At 40.8% G+C, this 27437-nt stretch overlaps 1 protein-coding gene across 1 annotated transcript; it reads left to right on the forward strand.

The window, feature by feature from the left end:
- Positions 1–301: 301 nt before the first annotated feature.
- Positions 302–26700, forward strand: ndufa10 (NADH:ubiquinone oxidoreductase subunit A10). Its single transcript, XM_077616570.1, has 10 exons — positions 302–480; positions 3769–3937; positions 12123–12338; positions 13239–13325; positions 13405–13526; positions 16005–16084; positions 23291–23345; positions 24064–24149; positions 26346–26454; positions 26534–26700. The coding sequence occupies exons 1-10, from the start codon at positions 406–408 to the stop codon at positions 26600–26602; spliced, it is 1068 nt and encodes a 355-aa protein (XP_077472696.1). The 5' UTR covers positions 302–405; the 3' UTR covers positions 26603–26700.
- The last annotated feature ends 737 nt before the right edge of the window (positions 26701–27437 follow it).

Here is a 27437-nt window from a genome sequence, read left to right on the forward strand (position 1 = left end):
TAAGATGGAGGATATCTTTGATTTAATGAGCTAGAGTCGCACACAAAGAAGTACCCGCTCTCTAAATAAATAAATACTACCACCTGTTGTCTAAAAAGGATAAATCACTAATATTGCTTCTAATCATTTTATAATGCTAATAGTCTTTATGGCACCAAAATAACTTAGCATATTATTTGTTCTGTATTACATACTTTTCTTGCATAATACTAAATAGATTTTGAGAAGCAGTTTGCCGGAGAAATAAAAAACGCAACAAAAATGAATCAGGCGGTGAGACATCCTACGTACATTTTCTGAGACACAACTTGTGTTAGGCCCCTTTTTCGTGACGTCAATCATTGACGATTTAGCTCTGTTTTACTGTTGGGGTCAGGTCGTAGGCGTTCTGGAATACACTTGATCATGACCCTGCGGGCGATCCAGTTGTTTTTCCCATCGGTGGCCAAGGCTATGAAAACGGCAAATGCTCTTCAGAAGGTACTGACACAAAATGCACTAACACTGGTTCTTGCTGGCGTCCGCTGTTACAAGGACATGCTAAGCTAGCATCCTGGCTTATACTTGTCTATCCAGTAGCACTATAGACTGTAAAAACAAAATCATCGTCACAACATAAAATGTTGTCAAAATGCTATTTGAAGTCTGAACTTCTATTATTGCTGGTGCTTATAAGTACAACGAAGCCTATTAAGTCGTTAACTGTGTTATTTTTATACAGACCTGGTAAAATAAATGTGTTCCTCAGCTACTTTCCGAATACAATATTGTTCTGGTACCCTCATTTATTATTATTATTATTACTTTTTTTTTACTAATAAAGTCTAAAATACTAAAAAGTAACGCCTTTTCATCCATTTTTTTTTGCATTTCGATGCATTCATGGCCATGTTATATACAGTGGGGCAAGTAAGTATTTAGTCAACCACCAATTGTGCAAGTTATCCTACTTGAAAAGATTAGAGAGGCCTGTAATTGTTTTCAACATGGGTAAACCTCAACCATGAGAGACAGAATGTGGAATTGTGCTGCCATCTTGGTGTGCTTCAATTGTTTACGCCTTTCCCAACTCGATATTTTTTGGCATAATTGGTGTAAAGTGGGCGGCCCGTTGGGGCGAGTGGTTAGTGTTCTGCACAGTTCTGGGGTCCTGGGTTCAAATCCAGCTGTGTGGAGTTTGGATGCTCTCCTCGGGCCTGCGTGGGTTTCCTCCAGGTACTCTGGTTTCCTACCACATTCCAAAAACATGCACGATAGGCTGATTGACACTCTAAATTGCCCCTTGGTATGAGTGTGTGTGTGCATGGTTGTCCGTCTCCTTGTGCCCTGCGATCGGCTGGCCACCGATTCAGGCCCGGAGACAGCTGGGATTGGCTCCAGCACCCCCATGACCCTAATGAGGATAAAAGTGCTTCAGAAAATGAGATGAGATGGTGAAAAGTGACGGTGGAAACGTATGTAAAGTATGCAAAAAGGAATGTATAAAATATACAGATGTAGGAGTATGCCCTTTAGGAAAAAGTAAGGAAAACTGATGGTCAATTTCTAAAGAAAGTCTGACGAATTTTACCTATTTAAGCAATGTTTGGGGGTTATTTTTGGTAAAACATTGTAAACCAAAGTGAAAATATGACGAAAATAACTCACACAATGGTGGTGCTGTTGCCTAGTTCATGCAACTAACTTCAAGCAGAAATGACTAAGCGGAAGCACTCCAGCGTGGTTTCCAGGTGCACCCACACATCCATCCATCCATATATCACGCTTTATAAGGATTATAGAATAGATAGTGTGATTTATGGATGGGTGGATGTTTTATAACTCCCGTCACGACAGAAAAAAGAGTGTTCCGGGGAGCACCGAGAAACTCGCTGGCGGAAATTCTTCCGAAAATGACGTTAGCAAATGAAGTGGAAAGGCGTTGTACCTTACAAATAAATTGGGTCAGCGCAGCCAGCAGCATCGTGTCTCGTCAAATCTTCCCATAACGACAGGGGGAAAATGTTTCGGGGAGCACCGGGAAACTCGCTGATGGAAAGGCGTCCTTCGTTACGACCAATCAGCATTTGTGCATTTAGGGCACATCATGTAAAAACAACGATTCATACATCAACTCTGCTTTCAGCTTTAACAAATAAAAGTTGAGTTCAAACACTTAGAAGGTGAAGAAATTAAATCACTCGTCTATTAGGATCCGACAGCCATTTCTGACCAACATTAAAAAAATCAACCTCTCTACATTGCACGGTTTGGAAAAATGTAGCGAGAGAATCTTAACATACACACACTCACACACTCATAAATCATGCTTTATAAGGATTATAGATCAATTCCACAGTTTTTTTTTTTCAAATATGATGTATTGACACAGACTTGTTCAAAGCAGCATGCTCCGATGTCAGTTTTTTGAAAAGATTCCTAAAATGTAGATATTGTATAACATATTAAAATGCCTTTCCAACCAATTTAATATTTTAAATAAATGGAACACCCCTTATTTTAATGTGATGTTCTGAACAAAATAAAAGTATAGTTTTAGCTGCCGTCTATGTTTAAAAAAGATTCTATAAAGATTATTATTTTAGAATGTATAATTATAAATCATATTTATGATGGATTAAAAGTTAAAATTTAGCAATAGAAGTAACAGTTTAAGTACAATTTTGACAATATTTATATTCTGGGAAAATATTTCTAATGGTTGGTGAAAGCAGCACAAGGTTGTCACAGGAAATTGGTTTGAAACTCAACAGAATGCAGAATAAATTAAACGAAAAAATACAGTCTGACGCATTTTAATGTTATGTAATTTCAGATTTTTTTGTTGAATTTGTACTTATGAAGAAGAAACTACATTCAGTTCGCAGGGATGTTGCAATTGTGATGCCAAATTAGAGTACAGCGACGCCTCGACATACGAGTGCCCCGACATACGAGTGCCCCGACATACGAACAATTTGAGATACGAGTAAAGTTTCGGGCAAATATTTATCTTAAGACTCGAGACAAATTTTGATAAACGAGCATACAGCGGACGCGAGAGGCTGCTCATAAGAACATGCTAGGCACTGTCTTTCTGTTTGCAACTCCCTCATGTAATGTCTCTACAAGCACTGAGCAGAGCGTTGCATTTTTTTCAGTGTTTTTCCCCGTTAGTCAGCGCGAATGGCGGAGCGATCGCTAATACGAGCAGTACATACTACTTCTCGTTGGCAAGTGGTCGTGCGTTATCCTATTGTGAGGACATTTGTGTGCATAATTTTCAGAATATTTTGGAGGGAATACAAAAGCAAACAACCCTTAATAGGTTGCATCTGAAAGTCAGGGTGGAGGCGAGGCAAATAAAGCCAACCCGGGAGAAGAAAGGTATCAACATTTAAAACAAAATTAGAATTAAGTTTAGTGTAAGGTTAGATTAAACTTATTTTTGTGTGTCTGCATTGTAATCCAAGTTCATTAAAATTTCTTTGTTATATTACGAGCGCGTTGCCGTGCAAAATTCTTTCATGACCCAAGTCTTTGAAAATTCACCAGATGAAGGGGTAATACGACCAATCTGGCAACCGTGGTCTGGATCCTTCTAGGATGCGTTCTCCGTTAAAGGCGGACCCTGCTTTATGCTGTTGACCGAGGATCCTCCTCCTTGGGAAGTTGTGTTGCCATATTTTGTGTGTTCCTTTACAACTGGGATATTTTCAAAGACTCAAGGTGAGAGAGAAATGCACTCAGCAGCTTGATGAAATATGGGCTATACCTTTGTCATCCAAGGTGTCCCTGCACATGACAGCTGCAAGAAGGCTGGAGTACGGTTGGTGGGCCTACATGCTGGGAGAGAGGACCACGCCTCGATTGAAACCATCCAGCAAGATTATTTCAGTGGATGCCAATTTAGCATCAGGAAAAGGAGCATTGGCACAGAAGCTGGCTAACAAACTAGGTATGTACTGTCTTGATATGATCACAACAGCAAAGACTATGGGTGTTACATTTAGCATAGATACATTTAACTGTTTTGGCTCTGTTCGCTTGCGTCCTGCTTCCTTTAAAGGTTGTAATTAGTATTAGTACCTTCGTGCTGAACCTGAGTTTCTGCACCGATGCGTGTAGTATCAGAAATTAGGGTTCTGAATGAATAGTGTTTGTAGGCATGAAAAGGGACATAATGAGAAATTCAAGCTAGAAGCCCGAGCATCCTCTTTTCTCACAACCAATGGGACGGCATGCTTCAAGCAGCAGGAAGTGCAGCGATGGACGCTACTGCCATTACCTGCACGGGGAAAACTTTTTGCTATCCGTGTTGAAGCATGATATGTGCACGCACATTTTCCTTTGACCCGACAGCGTCAGAAAGCCGTCCCCTTTGTAGTACATTTTAGACTTTTACGTGCGTGTGTGCGCAAATATGTGCCGCGTTGCAATTGTACGTTTTTTATCACATTCAGCCAAGTTGGAGAGGACATGATGTTCGCACGCGCATTCCCCTTTGAGCCGTGCACCGCAGAAAGCCAGCCACTTTGTAGTACATTTCAGACTTTTATAGTGAGGATACAGCGGTTCAGAAAATTAATGAATGAATGAACGTGTGTGTGTACAGTGGTACCTCGTCATACAAAATTCTCGTCTTACGAGGGAAATTTCGATCGAATAATTCGCCCGTCATGCGATCAAAATTTCGTGATGCGACCAAGCCAGGTCTTTTTTGCATATCTTTCGTGTATAACAATATCTACGAGCACGGAACGATTAATTCAGACGAGTTTCTCATACGACCAGGAAACGTACAACGCGCGGGCAAAAAGAGGGCTTTCTGGGTAATGAAGTATACTCGTGCACACAACACCCATAGGCAATGGCAACCTTTCTCAGAATAAAACTTCATTACCCACAATCAATACGTGGGTAAGCTCAACTATTGTATTTCCTGTTATTCTTTCTAAGGAAAGAAGGTCCTGCGATCGTTCTTTAAAGACTATTTCTCGTTGGCAAGTGGTCGTGCGTTATCCTATTGTGATGACATTTGTATGCGACATTATCGAAATATTTTGAAGGGTAGACAAAAACAAACAACTCTTGATGCGTTCGTTTTGAAGACTTTGGCGGAGCGGCCAGGTGGTGTCAACCCGTAGAACTACGTAAAGTAAAAAAGATTACAACAAATTTAAAATTTAGTTTTGTTTGAAGTTACATTAAACGTTGAGTGTCTGTATATAGTTATCCAAGTTAATTTAAATTTGTTTGTTCGTTAAAGAGTGCATTGTTGCCGTGGATCAGGGGTCACCAAACTACGGCCCGCGGGCCGGATACGGCCCGCCGGCACATTTGGACCGGCCCTCTGAACAATACCAGAGACGCTATCGGTTTTTTTTCCTATTTGGCCTTGAAGACTGGGACGTTTTAATCTTGTGTTTGGTTCATTGCACCCCTGCTGAGCCAACAAATCATCCCAGTGAAGCGGGCCTTCGCATTGCTTCTTTGGTGACACGCGCGGGGAGAGTGGTTCCCTTTGATGCATGGGGCACTTCCACCGTTGCATGCGCGAGCAGAATGTTAGCGAGACATCTGGACGATCGCAGGTGAGGGCGGAGCCCTGGGGCCATCGCTATTGCGATGCTATTCAAGCATATAAAAACTGTGCAACCTGAACCTGTTTGAGAACGGAATAATGGCGAAAAGGTTAGTTAAGAGAAAAATTGATTCAGAATGCAGGGTATTTAACCTGCAGTGGACAAACGATTATTATTTTGTTCAATGCAAAGAAAAGGCTGTTTGTCTCATCTGTCAAGAGACGGTGGCAGTATTCAAAGAATACAATCTTCGCCGGCACTATGAATCCCGTCACAAAGACAAGTACAACAGCGTGCAAGGCCAAATACGAGCAGACAAACTCTTAAAGCTAAAAGTTGGACTATTATCTCAGCAGACTACATTTCTACGCCAAGCTCAGCTGAACCAGGCATCCGTTCGGGCCAGCTTTCGGGTTGCTAAACTGATACCAAGCAACGGTAAGCCTTTCACTGACGGAGAGTTTTTTAAGAAATGTATGGATGTTGTCGTGGAGGAAGTGTGTCCCGAGAAGAAAGATGCATTTAATGCCGTAAGTCTGTCGGTGAGTACAATGACCAGACGCGTTGAAGAAATCGGGAGTAATGTATATGCCCAGCTGCAGCAGAAGACGAAAGAATTTGACTTTTTTTCATTAGCACTGGATGAAAGCACGGACGTGCAAGACACAGCACAACTGCTCATTTTTATTCGTGGAGTTAGCGCAAACTTTGAGATTTGCGAGGATCTGGCAGCCCTCCAAAGTCTCAAAGGGACTACAACGGGAGAGGATATTTTTTACAAAGTGTGCCAAATCATGGAGAAGTTGGACCTGGACTGGTTAAAGCTAGCTAGCATCATGACTGACGGGGCTCCTAGCATGGTGGGCGAAACTCGCGGTCTAATAATGGGACGCATGAACCGGGAGTTGGAAAAAAGGGGTCTCACCGCCCCGCTACGAGTCCACTGCCGAATTCACCAGCAAGCACTGTGCTGCAAAATGTTGATGTGGGATTCTGTAATGACGGTTGTGGTGTCGTGCATAAACTTCAGAACAAAGGGAGAAGATTGTGCATGGCACAACAGAAAGTTAATGTTCCATGGCTTTTTTTTTCTATGAAGAACCCAGAGAGAGTTATTTAGTTATTATTTATTTCATTAATAGTGTTATTATTTGTTTCCTGACTTTTTTTCTTTAAAGAACCTGTAAAGGGTTATTTGGTTATGTGTGGCTTTCTTGAAAACAATAAATTTTTTAAGCTTCCCTACCATCGTCACACTTTTTCTATTACAAACTGACACCGGCCCCCCATCAGAGAAGGGAAAAGTTATGTGGCCCTCACAGGAAAAAGTTTGGGGACCCCTGCCGTGGATAAAGCCCCCCCGAACAGCCCCCCCCCCTCCGTGTGTATGTCGTTCCCTTCCCCTCCGCGAAATGCGTCTAATTTTACTTCTATTAAACACATTTTATTACTATCAAACCACTCGTTATTTATTACTTTGTCAATATATGGCGAATTATAAGAAATAAAACATTTTTTTCAATCCAATATCCTGTTTTTGGTGAGAGTTGGAACGAATTAATTTGTTTCCCATTCATTTCAATGGGAAACTTCCGCTCGAGTTACGAGAATCTTGTCATACGAGCTCAGTCCCGGAACGGATTAAGCTCGTATCTCGAGGTACCACTGTATTTGTAAATATGTACCGCGTTGCATTTGTTCGGTTTTTCACGGTTAATAAGGGGAATTTCAATCGTTAATAAGGAGAACATTTAGCCGAGGCTGACAGGTATGTAAGAGAGAATCTTGAAACATAGATAGTGGTTGTTGTGAGACAGCCAATGAGAGCCCAGTAGTGTGTAGCGAGGTTCTAAAGTGAGACTCAATGCATCCGCGACAATATTTTCAAAATAAAATAACGGATAAGGAAATGCATTTACTTTTTGGGGGATTTTGTAACTTGGATCTATTTTTGTATCTAGAGGCACTCATTTGCATATTAAAAGGTTTCGTTACCTGAAAATTTTGTACCTAGATGCATTTGTAAGTAGAGGTATGACTGTATATATCTATATACAGACGCTCCCCTACTTACGAACATTCAACTTACGAACAACGGTACATACGAACATGTCTGCAAATTGCGTTTAAGTCCAAAAATGTTCGCAAGTCCAATTTTGTATTTCGCGTCTTTTTCGGAGTAGTACTTCTTTCCGCCGCTAATACCGACGCCTGGCGCTGTGAGAGCTCAGCTCACCCAGCATCTACCTTCTTCGTTGCAATGCGGAAGTGCGTGAATGTATCTCCAGTGTGCAAAGAACCTTTTTCATTTGTATCATTAAATATCTCATGCATCCAATATTGAATATGGTTGGTAAAAAGCTAAAGGCTTCTATTGAGGGAGTTGCAAGGAAGAGGCAAGCCATTTCATTTGAAACGAGTGGCAATAATAACGAAGCTTGATGCGCGTCAGAAAGTGGTGAGCGTTGCACATTCAGTACCATTTATAAACAGAAAGATCGAGCAGCAGGACCCAAATATTGAACGTTGCACAAAGTTTGCAAATCAATTGAATGATGCCATACAGTGCTACTGCATCATTTATGATGAAAAAAAGAAGAAAACTGTGCAATCGTCATTAGGTCGCTTCTTCTGGCCAGTTTCTAATACATAAATCTATCTCTCTCTCTACAGTACTGTACATATTCTCTCCATTTTATTAAATGTTTTTTTTTTCAGTACAAACCAATGCGTGTTACTTATACAAGCCTTAAACATACAAATGCACTTATATAAACCTTCAATATACTTATATAGGCCTTAAACATAAATTATAATACAAAATATAGCACTAAATCAACTTACAAACAAATTCAACTTATGAACAATCGCTCGGAACCAATTGCGTTCGTAAGTTGAGGAGTGTCTGTATTGAATGGAATAGAATTGAATGCTTTTATGAGATATAAAGCTTTCACCACGTACTGCACAAATAACAACAAACAGACAAATAAATGATCAATAAATAAGAAGTAAATAAATAAGTAGTCCAAGTGAGGTCAGCAGAGCGGAGCAGGCTTGTTCCGTCTGCAGACCAGGAGTTTTGGAGACGTTCAGCGCTAAGTCGCACCACTTGCTGCGTCTATGGACGCGACAACAAACAAGCAAACACAGAATATCAATGTATAGTAATGATAAATAAATAATCACTAGATAGTAATAGATAAATAAGTGGTCAACATAATAAGTACAGTGGTACCTCGATATACGAGTGCCCCAACATACGAGCAATTTGAGAGTAAAATTTTGAGCAAATATTTATCTTGAGATACGAGACAAATTTTAATATACGAGCAGACAGCGGAAGCGAGAGCCTGCCCATAAGAACATCATGGGCACTGTCTCTCTCCCCGCAACTCCCTCGTGTAATGTCTTTTCGAGCACTGGGCTGAGCGTTGCATTTTTTCCGTTTTTTTCCCCCCGTTAGTCAATGCGAATGGCGTATATACTACCTCTCCTTGGCAAGTGGTCGTGCGTTATCCTATTGTGAGGACATTTGTGTGCATCATTTTCAGAATAAATATTTTGAAGGGAATACAAAAGCAAACACCCCTCGATAGGTTGCATCTGAAAGTCAGGGTGGAGACGGGGCAAATAGAGCCAACCCGGGGAAGAAATGAATCAAAATTTAAAACAAAATTAGAATTAAGTTTACTATAAGGTTAGATGTATTTTTGGGCTGTATTGATCACCCTCTGCAGGTTGGTGTTCAGTTGATCCTTTCTGAGTAATCTCAGGAAATGTAGCCTCTGCTGTGCCTTCTTGATGAGTGCTGTGGTGTTTGCCGCCCAAGTGAGATCAGCAGAGATGTGGACTCCTAGGAATTTGAAAGTCTCTACTTGCTCCACATATTCACCATTAATATACAGGGGTGTCAGAAGTCCAAGATGAGTTCTCTGGTTTTGGAGATGTTCAGCACCAAGTTGCGCACCACTCGCTGAGTCTAAGGACCTCATCTTTTTAGGCCATCTTATTCTCCCCCGTGATCCTTCCCACCACTGTTATATCGTCCGCAAATTTCACTATGATGTTCTCAGAGTGCATGGGTCTGCTGTCGTGTGTGTAGAGCGCATAGAGTAGTGGATTCAGCACACAGCCTTGGGGCGAGCCGGTGCTGAGCGCTCGGGCAGATGAGAGAGGTGCCAACCCAGCTTCACGTGCTGGGGTCGGTAGATCAGAAATTACTCAATCCAGGAGCATGTGGAAGGTAGGAGCCCCAGGTTGGCCAACTTGGGGATAAGAATATCCGGTCTTATGGTGTTACGCACACAAGTTTCAGACCATGAAATCAATTTTCAAATGACACAGAGTTAGAGCTGGGCGATATGACACATTTGTTTATCACGATTAAAAAAATAATAATAAAAATAAAAAAATCAGTCTATCAATGATTATCACAATAGCTATCACATTCTTTGGTTTGAAATTTGAAACTTCAAACTTCTGTGAATGAGTTAATAAATTACTTTTTCTCCTTATTCAAATATGAAATTAACTATGTTACCTTACTTTATAATAAAAGAGAATATGAAATATGATGATTTTTAGTATATTTGTTGTTCTGTTGTGCAATGAAGTTAAGACGACTTCCTCCTTACACTATAAAAAGTAAAGAATAAAACCTGCAGAAATTTTGACAGGCGTCTTTATTTTCATAGATTTGCCTTCAAACCAAAAGTTGCAATATGAAATAAATAAAATAATCAACTGAAGACATCACCATTGGCAAGCAGACTATTTTCAGCCTAAAGAAGAAAGAGTAAATTTACCTCAAATGGCCATTTACAAAAAAAGTTGGATTAACTTTTTTTCATTCATTCATTTTCTGAACCGCTTTATCCTCATTAGGGTCGCAGGGGGTGCTGAAGCCTATCCCCGCTGACTCCGGGCCAGAGGCGGGGGGACACCCTAAATCGATGGCCAGCCGATCGTAGGGCACATGGAGATGGGCAACCATTCACACTCACACTCATAACTAGGGCAGAAGTGCTAACCTCTGTCGACCCAATTTAAGGAGTACCCTTGTCCCACTTCCGGAGTTTTTCCAGAGTGAATGCATTTCACGCAAAATCGATATAAAATGTAAAAAATAAAAATAACATAGGACAATTTAAATAAAACTGTTATTATCATGTTTTTACATTAATTGAAATACAGTCAAATCTCACCACTATGCCACCCGTCGGAACCAAGCAAAAGTGGCATAGTAACGAGAGTGGCATAGTAACGAAGGTTTTTAAAAACGGCTTTATTTTCTCATGTTATCCATCTTTTGCACGGAAAAGCCCTCGTAACGTAACATAAACAAATTTAAATGAACTTTTATTACGATGCAGACACTCAAAAATAAGTTTAATCGAACCTAAACCTAACCTTAATTCTAATTTTGTTTGACATTTTGAGATCGTTCTTCCGGGTTGGCTCTTTTCCCCCCGCCTCCACACTGACTTTCACATGCAACCTAGATGTTTGCTTTTGTATTCCCTTCAAAATATTCCCAAAATGATGCACACAAATGTCCTCACAATTGGATAACGCATGACCACTTGCCAACGAGAAGTAGCATATATAACTCTGTATTAGCGATCACCTCGCAATGACTAATGGTAAAAAAAAACCACTGAAAAAATGCAATGCTCCGCCCAGTGCTCGCAGAGACATTACAAAGAGGGAGTTGCGACCAGACACATTACACGATGGAGTTGCGGGGGGAGAGACAGTGCCCATGATGTTCTTATGAGCAGCATCTCGCGTCCGCTGTCTGCTCTTATATCGAAATTTGTCTCGTATCTCGAGATAATTATTTGCTCGAAATTTTACTCGTATCTCGAATTGCTCATATGTCGGGGTGCTCGTATGTCGAGGTACCACTGTATATACACCGTAAAACCTCTATTTCAACGGCCTGCCATTCTATTTTTCAAACTTTCCCCTGTAGTGCCGTTCAATTAGAGGGTGCCGCACTATTTTTCAACTAGCTGGTCAGAATTTTGAGAAGATGCGGTAAATTTTATGGAAGAAAAGAGAAACCAGGGCCATGATATTCTTATGAGCAGCCTCTCGCGTCCGCTGTATGCTCGTATATCAAAATTTGTCTCGTATCTCAAGATAAATATTTGTTCGAAATTTTACTCGTATCTCAAATTCCTCGTATGTCGAGGCATCATCCTGTGCTGGGAATGGCTCCATATATTGTTTGGGAGAAAATTGGTGAATTTCAGTTACAACTTGAAAAAAGAAGCCACTATAGCGAACGAATCCCTTATTTTAGACCACATTTACCCTGTACTTTAGCGTTTAAGGTTGGGCAATATAGGAACTATTTTTTTTTTTGAGGAATTCACGACCTTGCTAATTTTGTTGGGTTTACTAGACTAAATTTACTATCTCATTACCACCACAGTGCCTCTATACTTGTGTTGTTATTTTTTATCCACAACAAAATATAGTTCTGTATAAATGGAATAGAAATTTGTTTTCTTTGCCCCAATTGACTAACATTAGGTGTGTTTTCCTCAGGGATGCTCTACATGCCCGAAGCTGACACCTTCTACTTGGACAAGATGTCTGGAAATAAGGAGCCCCTCCCAGTCGACTTCAATGGGATGTGCAGCCTGGAGAAGTTTTACACTAACCCGAAAGCCACTGATGGAAATGCATACAGGCTGCGGGTGTGGATGTACAACATGCGCCTGCTGCAGTACTCAGACGCAGTTGAACATCTTCTTACTACAGGTTCCCAGATATCCACATACCGTATTCACTCGCATACAAGCCACACCCTTAAAATTGCCTTAAAATTTTAGAATTTTACAATATATCGCGTATAAGCCACCCCCTGATTCCCAATTTTCACCTCCTTGTTCATGATTTTTATACGAATGTGTTACTTTGAAGGGAAAAAGTTAATATGCCTGTCTTTGTGAGTGCAAAATATATATTTGTTCAATATGAAAAAAGAAATAAGTCTATTTTGATGAGAACCTGATACTTTCTAATTTCAGAAAATAAAATTTTGTTACCAGAAGTTTAAAATGTTGTGGCAGCCATATTGCTTCTAATGTCAAAATATCTCAATTCTTTCGATGGTTCATATTGCTCCAATAGTTGTCACTTTCGAACAAGAAATAAAACGAAAAAAAATCTAAATGAAATTTTGTTTTATTTCATAATCAAGGCTACTTGCGTCTGGCCAGTCAGAGCACGTTTAACTAGGTTTAGATGGCAGCGCCCTAGTTAAGATGGCTGCCCCAGGACCTAGGTAAGATGGCTGTGCCCCGAGCGAGCAGTGACGGGAACGGGAGTTTTTTCACATTTTATGCAAGATACGCATGTTTTTTTTCTTGAATTTCATTCATAGATGTCAAAATAAATTAAGTTTAGATTTTTATCTGTTTATCTTTTCTCTATTTTGCAATAAATGACCGTTCGGCCGCACTCGATTGCGTCGTGACGTCATAGTGTCATGGCGTCGTCAACTTGCAGTTTTGTGCATGTCGTATTTTTTATGCGCATGTAAGCCGTATCCTTGATTCAGTCATTTATTTTGTCCGACAAAGGCGACTTGTATGCGAGTAAATACGGTAACTGTAATTTTGTTCTTTCACACTTAAGCAAATAACTCTGTTTTTAAAGGCCAAGGTGTCATCCTGGAACGTTCACCCTTCAGCGATATGGTGTTTCTGGATGCCATGTTTAAACAGGGCTACATCAGGAAAGAATGTAAGCACTGCTTTGTTCTTGATGTCATTCTAACATATACCACATTCTCGTGTAGACAACACAACCTTTCCACTCATAGGTGTGCAGCACTATAATGAAATCAAACATAATAGCATCTGCGAGTTCCTGCCTCCACACCTTGTCATCTATGTGGACATTCCCATTGAGGAAGTACAGAAGAACCTGCTTCAAAGCGGCAAGGTGTGATTCACTCTTTCACTCATTCCCTCTTCCAACTTATGATCAGAAATCATTCCTGATCATGAAGTTCTTAGCACAGTTTTAGATGTTATTAAGTAAAAATATTGAAACCTTAGTTGTACAGCACCTACTTCCTAAACTATCCCAAAATTAAATAAATAACTCATATTATATTCTGTTACAGGACCTGCACGTTAGGCTGTACTCCCTATTTCCCCCTATGTACAGGCATGGAGTCTATGCACAGTAGATGGCATGACTTACATCCAAGATTTCAAAGATAGTTGGCTATTTTCGGCTCACTTTATTAGCTTGAGTTGTACCCGTCAACACAACCTATAAAACGCACCGTCTGATAGGGCGCACTCTCATTTGCAGGTATATTTTCTGTTTTTTGTCAATACATAGGGCGACTTGTCGGATAAAGCGCTAGCATGACACTAGGTTAGTATATGTTAGGCTAGCCACTAGTGTACCTGTTATGCTAGCCACTAGCGTATGTTATGCTAGCTGCAAGCCTATGTTAGGCTAGCTGCTAGCGTGTTTTTTAAAGACAGCACGAGCAAAACTAAGTTTGATAGAGCTTTGTTGAGGTAAAAGGTACACAAGTTAATAGAAGTTAAAGCAGTTAAATATCTACAAAACCGTCAAACTCCTCATCTTCTGTATTTGATAAAAATAGTTCGGCGTTCAACATGTTGTGTATTCCCGGAACTTGATTCCAGCTTTCACAATAGCTCGAACAACAGTGCTGGCCGACACTTGAGCCCAGTCATCCATAATCCATTGTAACTTGCGACATGTATCACTCCCAAACCTTTGATTCTCCTCGCTGTTATATCGCCATCGAAAATTCATTCCAAATTGTCACGTAACTCGTGCGGCGCTGGCTGCCCGAACTACAATGTTGGCGATCCGTTTGCAATCCGTTAGCAAAGCTGTTAAATTGCGTTCGACCCCTGCCTTCAGTCCATTTTCCAAGCGTTCACACCCGCGTTGTGGTCTCATTCACGCCTGGCATTTCCTCTGTATAAAGCTCTGATATGCTATTTCTTTAAGTATTGATAGTGTTTTTGAGGGTTAAAAGCACTGCAAGCACACAAAGTCAAATGCCTTGCCACTCCCCTGGGATGTTTTGAATGGATTTACCGTAATGCTTGGAATGCGTGGGGAGGCTATTTTTAGCGTGAACGTACGCTGGGTTAATCGCAATAAGTTGCGTGCTGGCAAGAAATAAAGCCAGTCACTCAAGCGGTCAGGGCCATACAAAAATTGAGTTTAGTGCACAGACAAAACGCACCGACTGTTTGGCCGCATCGACCATTTTAGAGAAAATTTTAGACTTAAGTGCGCCCGATAGGTGTGAAAATACGGTACTTGTCTGCTATTGTTCACTCAGGGCGCAAAGTTAAATGTGCTCTGACCATAGCGTTTAGCATGTCAGCACATCACTGTAGTTAAGACTGATTGAAGATCTTGCGGTCGACTGTTAAAATATAAACCCGTAAGTAAATATGGTAATTACAAATACAACGACTTGTAGACATTTACTCTTTTAATTTTCAATGACTTTAGGTCTGTCCTTTACCCGAAATCCCCTGACTCGCAGGTCATGTCTGAAAAAAGAACAAAATCAATCATGTCTAATTCACTTTTATATCAATCATAGTGATGGTCATCAACCTTACCACAAGTAGAGCAAATTCTCATTTCTAATACTGTTTCATAGTGGTCACAACTCACATTGTTATTTATTTATAAGTGATTTATGCCATGATGGAAAATAATCTAAGTTCCATTATGACCGAGATGTTGTCTTGGAATAAAGCATTATGAAGTGTCACTGTATTTTAAGTTGACTGAAAGTGTAAATGCCTCATGGAGCTTCATTAGAATATCTGAACATTATTGTGACCATAAGTGGTTGTTGTTCTGTTCTTGATGTTACATTCTTTTTTTCTGGTTGTGTTGACAGGCTAATATTGCCAGAAATAGCCAAGCATCCGTTAAATGGTTGCCGGATGTCCCGCCTTCTTCTGCGCATAGAGCTGATTGTTGAACACAGGCTGTCCACATTTAGAGCTAGCCGAGCCTGCTCCCTCACTTGACCTAATGAATGTACATGCTGGAGTAATTTTTATTTTATATTTTTTTTACCTAAAATAAATTCATTTAAAATAATATTAGTAAACAGTAACATTTTTCCACTGTCTTTTGGCAAAGTCAAAATCGTTACATCCAGCCTGCAGAGTTAACACATTGCCACTGACATAGTATAACATTGTTAAATAAAGTGAACGTAATATTCCACATTTTGAAATAATTATTATTTATTTTTCATATTTTTATTTTTATTTATCATGGCAATCAACAACCATGCCACAACACACAACAACAATTAATTTTCTGGGTAAAATGTAATCTTCTGGATTGTATTGATTTAATATCTAATGTCTTTATTTTTACTTAATGTTTTAGTCTTACCTTCAGAATGTACCTTTGGCATATCTGAAGAGCATCGAAGACAGCTACAAGAAGTCTTTTCTGCCCGAAATCAGGTGGGAAACACATTTTTCCTGGCTTTTTAATGTAGTTTTTATGACTAATTTTATTTTGATGACAAAATTGGTTAAAGAATGTTATGCAAAGCTAAAGGAACCCTATGGATAATTGGTGGCCAAATATTGTACTGCAACCAGATCAATATATTAATTCAGTCATTTTGTTCCACTTGTCCGAGGTTGGGTTGTGGGGCAGCAGCTTCAGCAGGAAAGCCCAGACTACCCTTTCCCTAGCCACTTAACCCGTCTCTTCCGGGAGGATCCCAAAGTGTTCCTGGGCCAGTCGGGAGACAGCTTGGGCAGGCGCTGTGGCCTCCTCTTAATGGGATATACCAGGAAAGACCCCACCAGGGAGACCTCCATCAAGCACTCTGAGACGCCGCCCCTCGATGTGGTGGAGTAGCGGCTTTACACTGATCCCACCCTGGTAGACCGAGCTTCATACCCTATCTATAAGGGAAAGCCCAGAAACCCTGCGGAAGAAATTTATTTCAGTCGCTTGTATCCTGGGTATTTTTCTTTCGGTTACAACCTACAGCCTCAGCTACTTCTTCACCATGATAGACCGATGCAATGTCCACATTCCAAGATGGCGCCTTCGGGCGGCATTCGGTGGCCTGGACAAAAGTGGGAGAAGAAGCGACACTTCAGACCAATCATTCCATCTATTATTATGGGGAAAGTGAGATCACTCCCCGATAAAATGGAAGAGCTGTCCGCTTACCAGGCCGGAAATGTAGTATCGGGATTGTTGTACTCTTACTGTTGATTGTTCAGCTCCAGAGTACTGAGGGACTGCGGATAAGCTTGGAAGAGTGATTCTGCATATTTTCAACCTCAGTCTCAGTCTGCAGAAGATCCCCACCTTGTGGAAGACTTCCTGTGTGTTGTTCCAGTTTTATCTAGCTCTACAATGTCTTTTTCTGTCTGTATCTGTTCTTGCTACTGCAACCAAGATGGTGCCGCTCAAGTGGCAGCCGGTGGCAGTAGCTCCGCCCGCTCTTACTCATTTCTTTGTTTTTACAGCTTTTCTATCTTTTTTTAAAATTAAATTTTAATATTTCTTAATACTTTCCTTCGTGACCGGACGGTTCGTTCGACGCTTCGTTGCCGGACAGTTCGTCGACCGGACACTTGGTCAACGGTCAATTCGTCGCCGGACACTTCATCGCTAGACACTTCGCCTAACCTTATCCACTGACCTTAACCACTGTTAAAGAAGACAAAGGAAATTCACATTCTTTATTAAAGTACATAAAACAGCAAAAACTCCCTCGACAACACAAACACCTTAACATTTGGGCGTGTGCGTACTAAATGGGCTCATCTCTAAAAACTACGCACGAAACAGTTCCTACATTGAGCGCTCCATTTTTAAAATAAAAGGCAATAAATACAATTATTTTATTAAAAAGACAAAGGAAATTCACATTCTTACTCATCTTCCTTCTTTTTTTTTGCTTGGTATTCCCATAGGTATCGTGTATACAGACTAGATTTCCGATGCGCGTTGTGAGGCAACGGAGCTAGACGTTGTCACTTGTAAGAACAGGCCCATTCGCTCCTATTAATAGAGTCAATAGAATTTGTTCTTTGAAAGGACAATAGATTGCTTGATTTAGAATCAAACGTGTGCGTCTATATCAAAGTCAGAGATGCAGTATTTTTGGCATACTTCATAACAGATATCAGCATCCAGTCAGAATCATAGCCACATCAATTCGCGATTAAAAACCAAACAGTTAATAGTAATTTAGTGGAGTCACTCAGTGCCCCCCGAGGAACCGTTTCGTGCGTAGTGTGTTTAGAAACAAGCCCATTTAGTACGCACATGCCCAAATGTTAATGTGTTTGTGTTGTCGAGCGAGTTTTTGCTGTTTTAATGTCTTTAATAAAGAATATGGATTTCCTTTGTCTTTAATAGTGGTTAAGGTTAGGCGAAGTGTCCGGGCGACGAAGTGTCCGGGCGACGAAGTGTCCGGGCGACGAAGTGTCCGGGCGACGAAGTGTCCGGGCGACGAAGTGTCCGGGCGACGAAGTGTCCGGGCGACGAAGTGTCCGGGCGACGAAGTGTCCGGGCGACGAAGTGTCCGGGCACTCTTCCTTTGTATTTTACTATGCCTTTTACTTTAATTTTTTCACGTCCTTTACGACTCCACCCATCACGTGTGTGAGGCAGTCATTGTTTTATTAGCTTAATTTCTTTATGCTAGTCTTGGACATTTTTTGAAACCACTGAGGCCAGGAAGGCTATCAGTCCTGATGATTAGCCCCAGACTACTGAGGGACTGTGGGGATCATCTTATTTGAGGAAGAGTGATTCTGCATATTTTCAACTTCAGCCTCAGTCTGCAGAAGGTCCTAACCTTGTCTGGGCTTCCTGTGTGTGGTTCCAGCTTTATCTAGTCATTGTCTCTTCCTGTGTCTGCTTGCTACTGCTACAAACTGAATTTCCCGAATCCGGGATGAATCAAGGTTAATCTAATCTAATATCGATCTCCCTCTCCTTTACTTGTCGAAGGACCTCATTTTTTACCAGGAAAGGTCATGCCACTCTTACCGACTGAGGACCATGGCCTCGAATTTGGAGATGCTGATTCTCATCCTGATTGCTCCACATTTGGTTGCAAATTGCTCCAGTGAGACTTGAAAATTATGGCCTGATGGACCCAACAGAACTACATCATCTGCAAAAAACAGATGAAATACCGAGGCTACCAGATCCTATGACAAGTCCCAACAATGAGCTGCATTTTTGCTTGCCTTGCCTGGCCGTACCGGGGCACCACTCTGGAGATGGGGCACGATGACAATCACCTGGTTTGATGGTCCTATACACACGAGGGCCCGGCAGGGCACAGCCCGAGAAGGCGATGTGTTCTGCTTCTCATGGGCTCACCACCAGTAGCAGAGGTCAAGGTTGGGTGCATAGGCAGTTGGGTGGCAAGCCAAAGGACAGGTCCATGGTCTTTGATCCGATCCCCAGCTACAGAGGCTGGCTTTTGGGACATAGAATATTACCTCTCTGGTCGGGAAGGAGCCCAAGCTAGTGTGTGATATTCAGGAGGTCTGACTTGATGTAGTCAGGCTCACTTCTACTCACAGCTCAGGCTGTGGTCCCACTCTGGAGCCGCCGACGGTGAGAGGCAACAAGTAAGTGTGGGCGTACTTATTGCCCCCTGCTTTGTGCCTGTACAGTGGGGCAAATAAGTATTTAGTCAACCACCGATTGTGCAAGTTCTCCTACTTGAAAAGATTAGAGATGCCTGTATTTGTCAACATGGGTAAACCTCAACCATGAAAGACAGAATGTGGGGGGTAAAACTGAAAATCACATTTAATTTTTAAAGAATTGATTTCCAAATTAGAGTGGAAAATAAGTGTTTGGTCACCTACAAACAAGCAAGATTACATGCTGTCAAAGAGGTCTAACTTCTAACGAGATCTCCACTCATTACCTGTATTAATATCATCTGTTTTAACTCTATCGGTATAAAAGACACCTGTCCACAACCTCAGTGTCTCACACTCCAAACTCCACGATGGCCAAGACCAAAGAGCTATCGAAGGACACCAGAGACAAAATTGTAGACATGCACCAGGCTGGGAAGACTGAATCTTCAATAGGTAAAATGCCTGGTGTAAAGAAATCAACTGTGGGATCAATTATTAGAAAATGGAAGACATAAGACCACTGATAATCTCCCTCGATCTGGGGCTCCATGCAATATCTCACCCCGTGGCGTCAAAATGATAACAAGAACAGCGAGCAAAAATCCCAGAACCACACTGGGGGGACCTAGTGAATGACCTACAGAGAGCTCGGACCATAGTAACAAAGGCTACTATCAGTAACACAATGCACCGCCAGGGACTCAAATCCTGCACTGCCAGACGTGTCCCCCTGCTGAAGCCAGTACACATCCAGGCCCATCTGCGGTTCAGTAGAGAGCATTTCGATGATCCAGAAGAGGACTTGGAGAATGTGTTATGGTCAGATGAAACCAAAATAGAAGTTTTTGGTAGAAACACAGGTTCTCGTGTTTGGAGGACAAAGAATACTGAATTGCATCCGACGAACACCATACCCACTGTGAAGCATGGGGGTGGAAACGTCATGCTTTGGGGCTGTTTTTCTGCAAAGGTACCAGGACGACTGATCTGTGTAAATGAAAGAATGAATGGGGCCATGTATCGAGAGATTTTGAGTGAAAATATCCTTCCATCAGCAAGGACATTGAAGATGAGACGTGGCTGCGTCTTTCCGCATGACAATGATCCCAAATACACAGCCAGGGAAACAAAGGAGTGCCTTCATAAGAAGCATTTCAAGGTCCTGGAGTGGCCTGGCCAGTTTCCAGATCTCAACTCCATAGAAAATCTGTGGAGGGAGTTGAAAGTCTGTGTTGCCCAACGACAGCCCCAAAACATCACTACTCTAGAGGAGATCTGCATGGAGGAATGGGCTAAAATACCAGCAGGTGTGTGAAAAGCTTGTGAAGAGTTACAGAAAACGTTTGGCCTCTGTTATTGCCAACAAAGGGTACATAAAGTATTAAGAAGAACTTTTGGTATTGACCAAATACTTATTTTCCACCATGATTTGCAAATAAACTCTTTAAAAATCAAACAATGTAATTTTCAGGGTTTTTTTCCCCACATTCTTCCTCATGGTTGAGGTTTACCCATGTTGACAACTACAGGCCTCTGTAATCTTTTCAAGTAGGTTACCTTGCACAATTGGTGGTTGACTAAATACTTTTGCCCCAGTGTATATTGGGGTTCAACCTGGTAGACGAGAGGGTAACCTCCCTTCACCTTCGGGTGGGCGTACTGGTTTTGGCTATTGTTTGTGCTCACGCACAAAACAGACCTCAGAGTGCCCACCCATTTTGTAGTCCTTGGAAGGGGCTGGAGAGTTTCTGAAGTTTCTGGTCTGTTTGGCGCCATGTCTCAGTTGCTAGGAAACAGGCAGCAGAAGAATCACCAATTGTGTTCATGACTTTTATGGACAGAATATCTAGACCAGGGGTGTCAAACATACGGCCCGCGGGCTGGACCACATCCATCAGACATCTAAACTTGCGGTAACATAACACACATTCCCTTCTGCGGTAATATAAAAAGAGGTTTGGGTGGTGATCTGCCTCCTACTAGCTGACTGAAGTAAGGTAAGTGGAAGACAGTGAGAGGTAAGCGAGAGGTAAGCGACCTGTATCCACAATAGCAGAATGCCAATTACAAGTCCGTACTAGATTTAGGTCTTTTGCCGAGTAAACGTAGCTTATGGAGAAGCACCATCAATTTCGTCACACGCAGTTTCTGCGTGTGATGACAAGTAGGCTTTTTGTGTTGTGATAACTACAACAGGGGCCTATGTCCGATTATTATTATTATTATTATATCATTATAATGTAAACAAAGCATTCTAAAGTAAACCAAGCAGGATTATAATGTAAACAAAGCCGTATTTTCAAATCTGCTGCTGGAGTCCCGTCAAAACAGTCTCGTTGGGTTCTGCCGAAAAGTGTCCGAAAACAATGTGTCCTCGAGCTCTGGGGCCTTGAGGAGACGATGTGGAGGAAAAATGTCCATGGTCCCATGAATTGGTTTATAGCCTTATTACTTATTTAAAATGCTTACAACACATAAAATATTCCATAATAAACCTAACATCCACGTTATCGCTCGCGGGGGGTGCTGGAGCCTATCCCTGCTGACTTTGGGCCAGGGGCGGGGGACACCCTGTATCGCCGGCCAGCCGATCGCAGGGCACAAGGAGACGGACAGCCATGCACACTCAGACCCATACCTAGGGGCAATTTTAGAGTGTCCAATCAGCCTACAATGCATCTTTTTGGGATGTGGGAGGAAAACAGAGTACTCAGAGAAAATCCACGCAGGCCCAGGGAGAATATGCAAATTCAACACAGGTGGACCGACCTGGATTTGAACCCAGGACCCCAGAGCTGTGAGGCTGACGCGCGAACCACTCATCCGCCGGGCCGCCCATTCATATATATTAATCATTACATTTTATTATTACTAAATGATTTATGTGTAGTAATGCACCTGCTTATGGCAGGTGTGATACTGGTGTGTGCCCATAGCGAGCAATGATGATGTTGCTCACACTGGTACTCGGTGTGCTCAGGGAGGTTGTCTTTCTGCCCAGACACACAAAAAATTAGAGGGAACATTGGTCGTGGACGTCGTCCATGGAACATACAGCGCCCTCCACCTCCACACTTCTGTCTTAAGTTGTCACCCTCTGCATACGCCGGTTCTGCGAGAAAATAGGAAGAGCTTTACCGGTCCACAGTGAGAAAAAGTTTGGGGAGCGCTGCCTTATTAAAAAATCAAACTCAAACTCAATAGCCCCTCATGCATGTAGCATGAGTTTGCCAACTTCGTTCATATTTACAAAAATCTGTTTACCATAAGCCCGGCGGCTTAGTGGTAAGCGCGTCGGCCTCACAGTGGGGGACCTGGATTCAAATCCAGGTTCGGACCTTTCTGTGTAAAGTTTTCATGTTCTCCCAGGGTTGCGTGGGTTTTTCTCCGGTTTCCTCCCACATTCCAAAGACATTTGGGGTAGGCTGATTGGACACTCTAAATTTCCCCTAGGTATGAGTGTGAGCGTGAATGGTTGTTTGTCTCCTTGTGCCCTGCGATCAGCAGGCCACCGATTCAGGGTGCCCCCGCCTCTGGCCCAGAGTCAGCTGGGATAGGCTCCAGCACCTCCCGTGACCCTAGTGAGGATAAAGCGATTCAGAAAATGAGATGAGATGAGGAGTTTACCGTACATGAAAATTATATAGGAAAACTCAAATGTACGTCACCTCTTTGTGGAAAAATCTGCAATTTTAGTATTCATGGGCTTTGTTTCGTATTCAGGTGTCTCCATTGATTGAAGAATCAACGAATAATCTTGTTTCTAGTTTTTTCAGGACCTATTTGAGATTCAATTCAATTTTTTTTCTCTAGTGGCTGGCAACATGGTTTATTCTGTTTGTAAACGTTTCAGCAGCCTCAGTTTAATTAACCTACAGGTTACTGAGCTCTGGCACCTGGCCACAGACAAAGAACTGATTTAGTATTTTTTTACGGCTGACAATGGACTTTTAAAATGGATAAAGAAATTGAGGCTTTACTTACTGTATATTTGCAGTCGACTAAAATTTTTGCCTTTTTCCCTTTCAGTGAGAAGTCTGAGCTGCTGGTGTATGATGCTACCCAAGCACAGGATATTGAGAGGGTAAAATTACACACCTTAGAGCAGGGGTGTCAAACATACGGCCCGCGGGCCGGAACCGGCCCCCAAGAAGGTTCGATCAGGCCCACAGGATAATTTGAAAGTGGAAAAAATGCATAAAAGACATGGAATTAATATTTTTAATTCGCTAAGGGGCGCACTCTTTCCATCAGAGTAGAGGGATCAATTGCAATGCATATTTGTGAATGATAAAAGTAAATTCCACATTTGTCTAAGGAAATATGAGGTGTTTCATGAAGTGTTTTGTAAAAGGATTGTTCATTACATTTCAATATTTTCCTAATATTCTTGTGCTTTTTTACACCAAAACAAAGGAAAGACATGATATTTTGGTTATTTATAGCAGAGCATGGTATACTTTTGATGGTCCGGCCCACTTGACATCTCCCTAGGCCGTATGTGGCCCACGATGCGAAATGAGTTTGACACCCCTGCCTTAGAGTATGTGTAATTCACGGATACTGTTTGTCACAACACAAAACCAATTACAATTTTTTAAATGTTTCCTTTTTTGTGGGGTGGGGGCGATGTTTTCTTCTATCTTGGTAAGTCATAAAAAATATACACGCGAAGCACTGCTCTAATCAAACATGCGTGCCAGACCTGTAGAGTGATACATATGGATAAAATCAATGATGATCCAATAGCAAAAATACATGTTTTGATTGTATGTTTAATTTGATTTTTTTTTGCACGTCAGGTGGCAGAAGACATCGAGTATTTGAAGTTTGAAAAAGGGCCATGGCTGGAACAGGATGATGTCACCTACCATCACATGAGAATGCTGTGAGAGCTTTAATGTGAAACTGCAAATACAGTGAAACCCTTCTGTTGACCGGACTCATGTCCAAATGAAAAAAGCAAAATTTAGAGTAATTGGGAATTTTCCACTAAGCTGCTGTTTGTCTTGAATTAATGAAATACTTCTCCGGTCTGATACTTTAAAATGAACATTGTGTATAAAAAGGATCTTTTGCGAATAGGTGAATTTATCTCTGTATACTGGTACCTCTACTTAAGAATTGTACTACAAACTAAATTTTCAGGTTGGGATATGGTTTGATAGACAAATTACTGTTCCAAGATGCATACATTGATTGGAGTTGAATTGCTTTTATTCAGCGGCAATTTTTTGAGCGTACACCAGAGTCTATGGACTCCACAACAAACAAAAAACACAGATAATATATAGCAATGATAAATTAATCTATAAATAGTAATAGATAAATAAATTACTAAATAGTAATAGATAAATAAATCACTAAATAGTAATAGATAAATAAATCACTAAATAGTAATAGATAAATAAATCACTAAATAGTAATAGATAAATAAATCACTAAATAGTAATAGATAAATAAATCACTAAATAGTAATAGATAAATAAATCACTAAATGGTAATAGATAAATAAATAACAAAATAGTAATAGATAAATAAATCACTAAATAGTAATAGATAAATAAATCACTAAATAGTAATAGATAAATAAATCACTAAATAGTAATAGATAAATAAATCACTAAATAGTAATAGATAAATAAATCACTAAATAGTAATAGATAAATAAATCACTAAATAGTAATAGATAAATAAATCACTAAATAGTAATAGATAAATAAGTTGTCAAAATAAATAAGTAGTATAAATAGTAGTAATAAGTCTTGATTAGGTTCTAGGTGCAGAGTTCAGTATGGTGACAGCTCTTGGGAAGAAACTGTCCTTGAGTCTGGCTTGGCAGTTATGGCTCTGTAGCTCCTTCTAGAAGGCAGCAGGTTGAAGTGGTGGAAGCCGGGATGCGTAATATAATATAATGCTCTCTGCCATTCTAAGGCACCAGGATTTGTAGAAGCTGGACAGGGTAAGTAGGGGGCAGTTGATGATCTTTTGGGCTGTGTTGGTCACCCTCTGCAGGCCCTGATGGTCCACCATTGCTTGTCTTTGTACTTTTCATCTACTACTTGCTGCCACACCATCTGAGCCTAACAGGCTTATCTTGGTTTAAACAGACCAAGTACTGGTTCCAGTAATCGATGTTTTTTGTCTGCTAGTCTTCAGCAAACCGTATATGGGCTTCCTTGGACATCGTTTTTAGAAAAGGCTTATTTTCTAGGACAACAACTATGCAGACCATAGTCTGCAATGTGTGGCAAATGATCTGAGCACTGACAGACTGACCCCTATCCTCGTTACTCAAATGTTTTGTTTGGTGTTAGCCACCATGCTACAGTTCAATTTCAAGTTGTTACCAATCTTCTTAGAGCCTAGGCCATCATTATGTAGCTTGATAAATAATTTTTCCCCAGATACTCAGAGAGTTCTTTGCCATGCGGTGCCATGTAGAACTTCCAGTGAACAGTATGCGTAACAATACCAAATGTAATACATCTGCACCCCAATCATGCCTGACACCTTGTTACACTAACTAGTCGCATTACACAGGGAACGGAAATGCCTTATTGGTCCCTGTTCTGGACTCCTTTTGAAATTTTCACTTGTGGAGTACTCACTTTAGTTGACAGCATTTCAGACATTTCCCTGCTGTGTTGAGTTGTTTTGAAAATACAATACATTTCTGTTAATATGCAAGCACTACCAAACTTTACATTGTATCAAAATGTCATTTCTTCAGTGTTGTTCCATGAGAAAATAGTATGAAAAAATGCAGAAATGAGTGGGGTGTACTCAACTTTGTGACATACTCTACATACAATTGCATCCATATTTCATACAAAATTGGTATAGTTTTACAATTTGTAAAGGTTTTAGGGGGTAATAGTATTAATGATCGTGTAATTGATTATCGTAATTCAGTGTAAAATATGCCTATTAAAAAAAACTTATTAAACCAATACATTTTAGAAGTAGAGGTACCACTTTATATATGTTACTTGTCTATATATGAAGGATGTAGAATCGTGTATTGTAATTGGCAGGAGTTTGATGCATAATTAAAATCACTAAGCATGTTTGCTGTTTTCAGGGTTGAAGACAAAGATAAGGTGGCGACGTTGACCCACATACCCAAGTTTCTGCCTGAGATCACAATTGGGGCACACGACTACCATGACAAATACTACGCCTTTCGATCGGTACTGCTTAGCATTGCACATATTTTCGGCTGTCTTACTCGCACTATAATGTTTTGTTCTTTTTTGTTTTTTAATACAGCTGCCTGGGAAGAAATATTCTCAAGGTTATAATGCAGACATTGGAGACAAGTACATTTGGCTCAAATGAAGAACTACACTGCCTACTAGATTTCAGTGTAAAATGTTAGCAATTGTATCCACTTGTACATCCAAACTCTGTATGTAATAAAAGAATACATTTTCTCATTAATGTCCATAATTTGATGTTAGGCTATGCTTACATCCCCACATACTTGACCAAAATACTACAAAATGCTACTTTCCTATAATTACATAGAAAAAAAATCTTCCACAACATACTGGTCATTTTCACAATAATAATTGTTGTCAAATGAAACCCTTTAATTGTTCTTTTATTTACAGAAAAAAACAAAGTTGATTTAACTAAACTCTGGGGAACAAAAACAAACAAACAAAAACATGCTGAGTTGTTCAGAGCCAATGGGTGGCCAGTGGACTGTTGGGAGATTGTCAAGCAGGACAAAAATAACAGTAATTTACAGATCAAAGGCTTTCAAAACTTGAAAATTTCACATGGAAGCGTTCGAAGTATAAGTTTATCACACTATCTCCGCCGAGATTCCTCTTCTCTTCTTTTTTTTTTTTGCGTTTTGGGTCACCTCGGAAATCACAATCTTGCAAAAGATAACTTCAATTGCAATGTGGAAATAGAAATTATATTGGCGGAACAATTGGTGAAAATCAAATACACAAGGGTTGCATGTAAAACCAAGTAAAACAAATCACCATCTCCCACATATAGCTGGCGGCTCACGGTGAGTATGCCGCGTGTCCAGATTTTGAAGGGTGGCTTCTCAATGTCCTCCGATTTAGCTGGTCTTCCTCCAGGTCCGAGTCGCAGCAGGTTATAGCAAAGAAACCTAATCAATGTGAATGTCGGTCAGGCTGTTACTGAAATGCGT

The sequence above is a fragment of the Stigmatopora argus genome, chromosome 13, assembly GCF_051989625.1.
Source record: "Stigmatopora argus isolate UIUO_Sarg chromosome 13, RoL_Sarg_1.0, whole genome shotgun sequence".
Taxonomy (NCBI): Eukaryota; Metazoa; Chordata; class Actinopteri; order Syngnathiformes; family Syngnathidae; genus Stigmatopora; species Stigmatopora argus.

What these genes read in the sequence shown, in the direction of transcription:
- ndufa10 (XM_077616570.1), top strand. Translation starts at nt 406, where the DNA reads ATGACCCTGCGGGCGATCCAGTTGTTTTTCCCATCGGTGGCCAAGGCT. An exon ending in GGGCTACATCAGGAAAGAAT is followed by an intron (nt 13,326 to 13,404) that starts GTAAGCACTGCT and finishes TTCCACTCATAG; the next exon opens with GTGTGCAGCACTATAATGAA. An exon ending in TCTTTTCTGCCCGAAATCAG is followed by an intron (nt 16,085 to 23,290) that starts GTGGGAAACACA and finishes TTTCCCTTTCAG; the next exon opens with TGAGAAGTCTGAGCTGCTGG.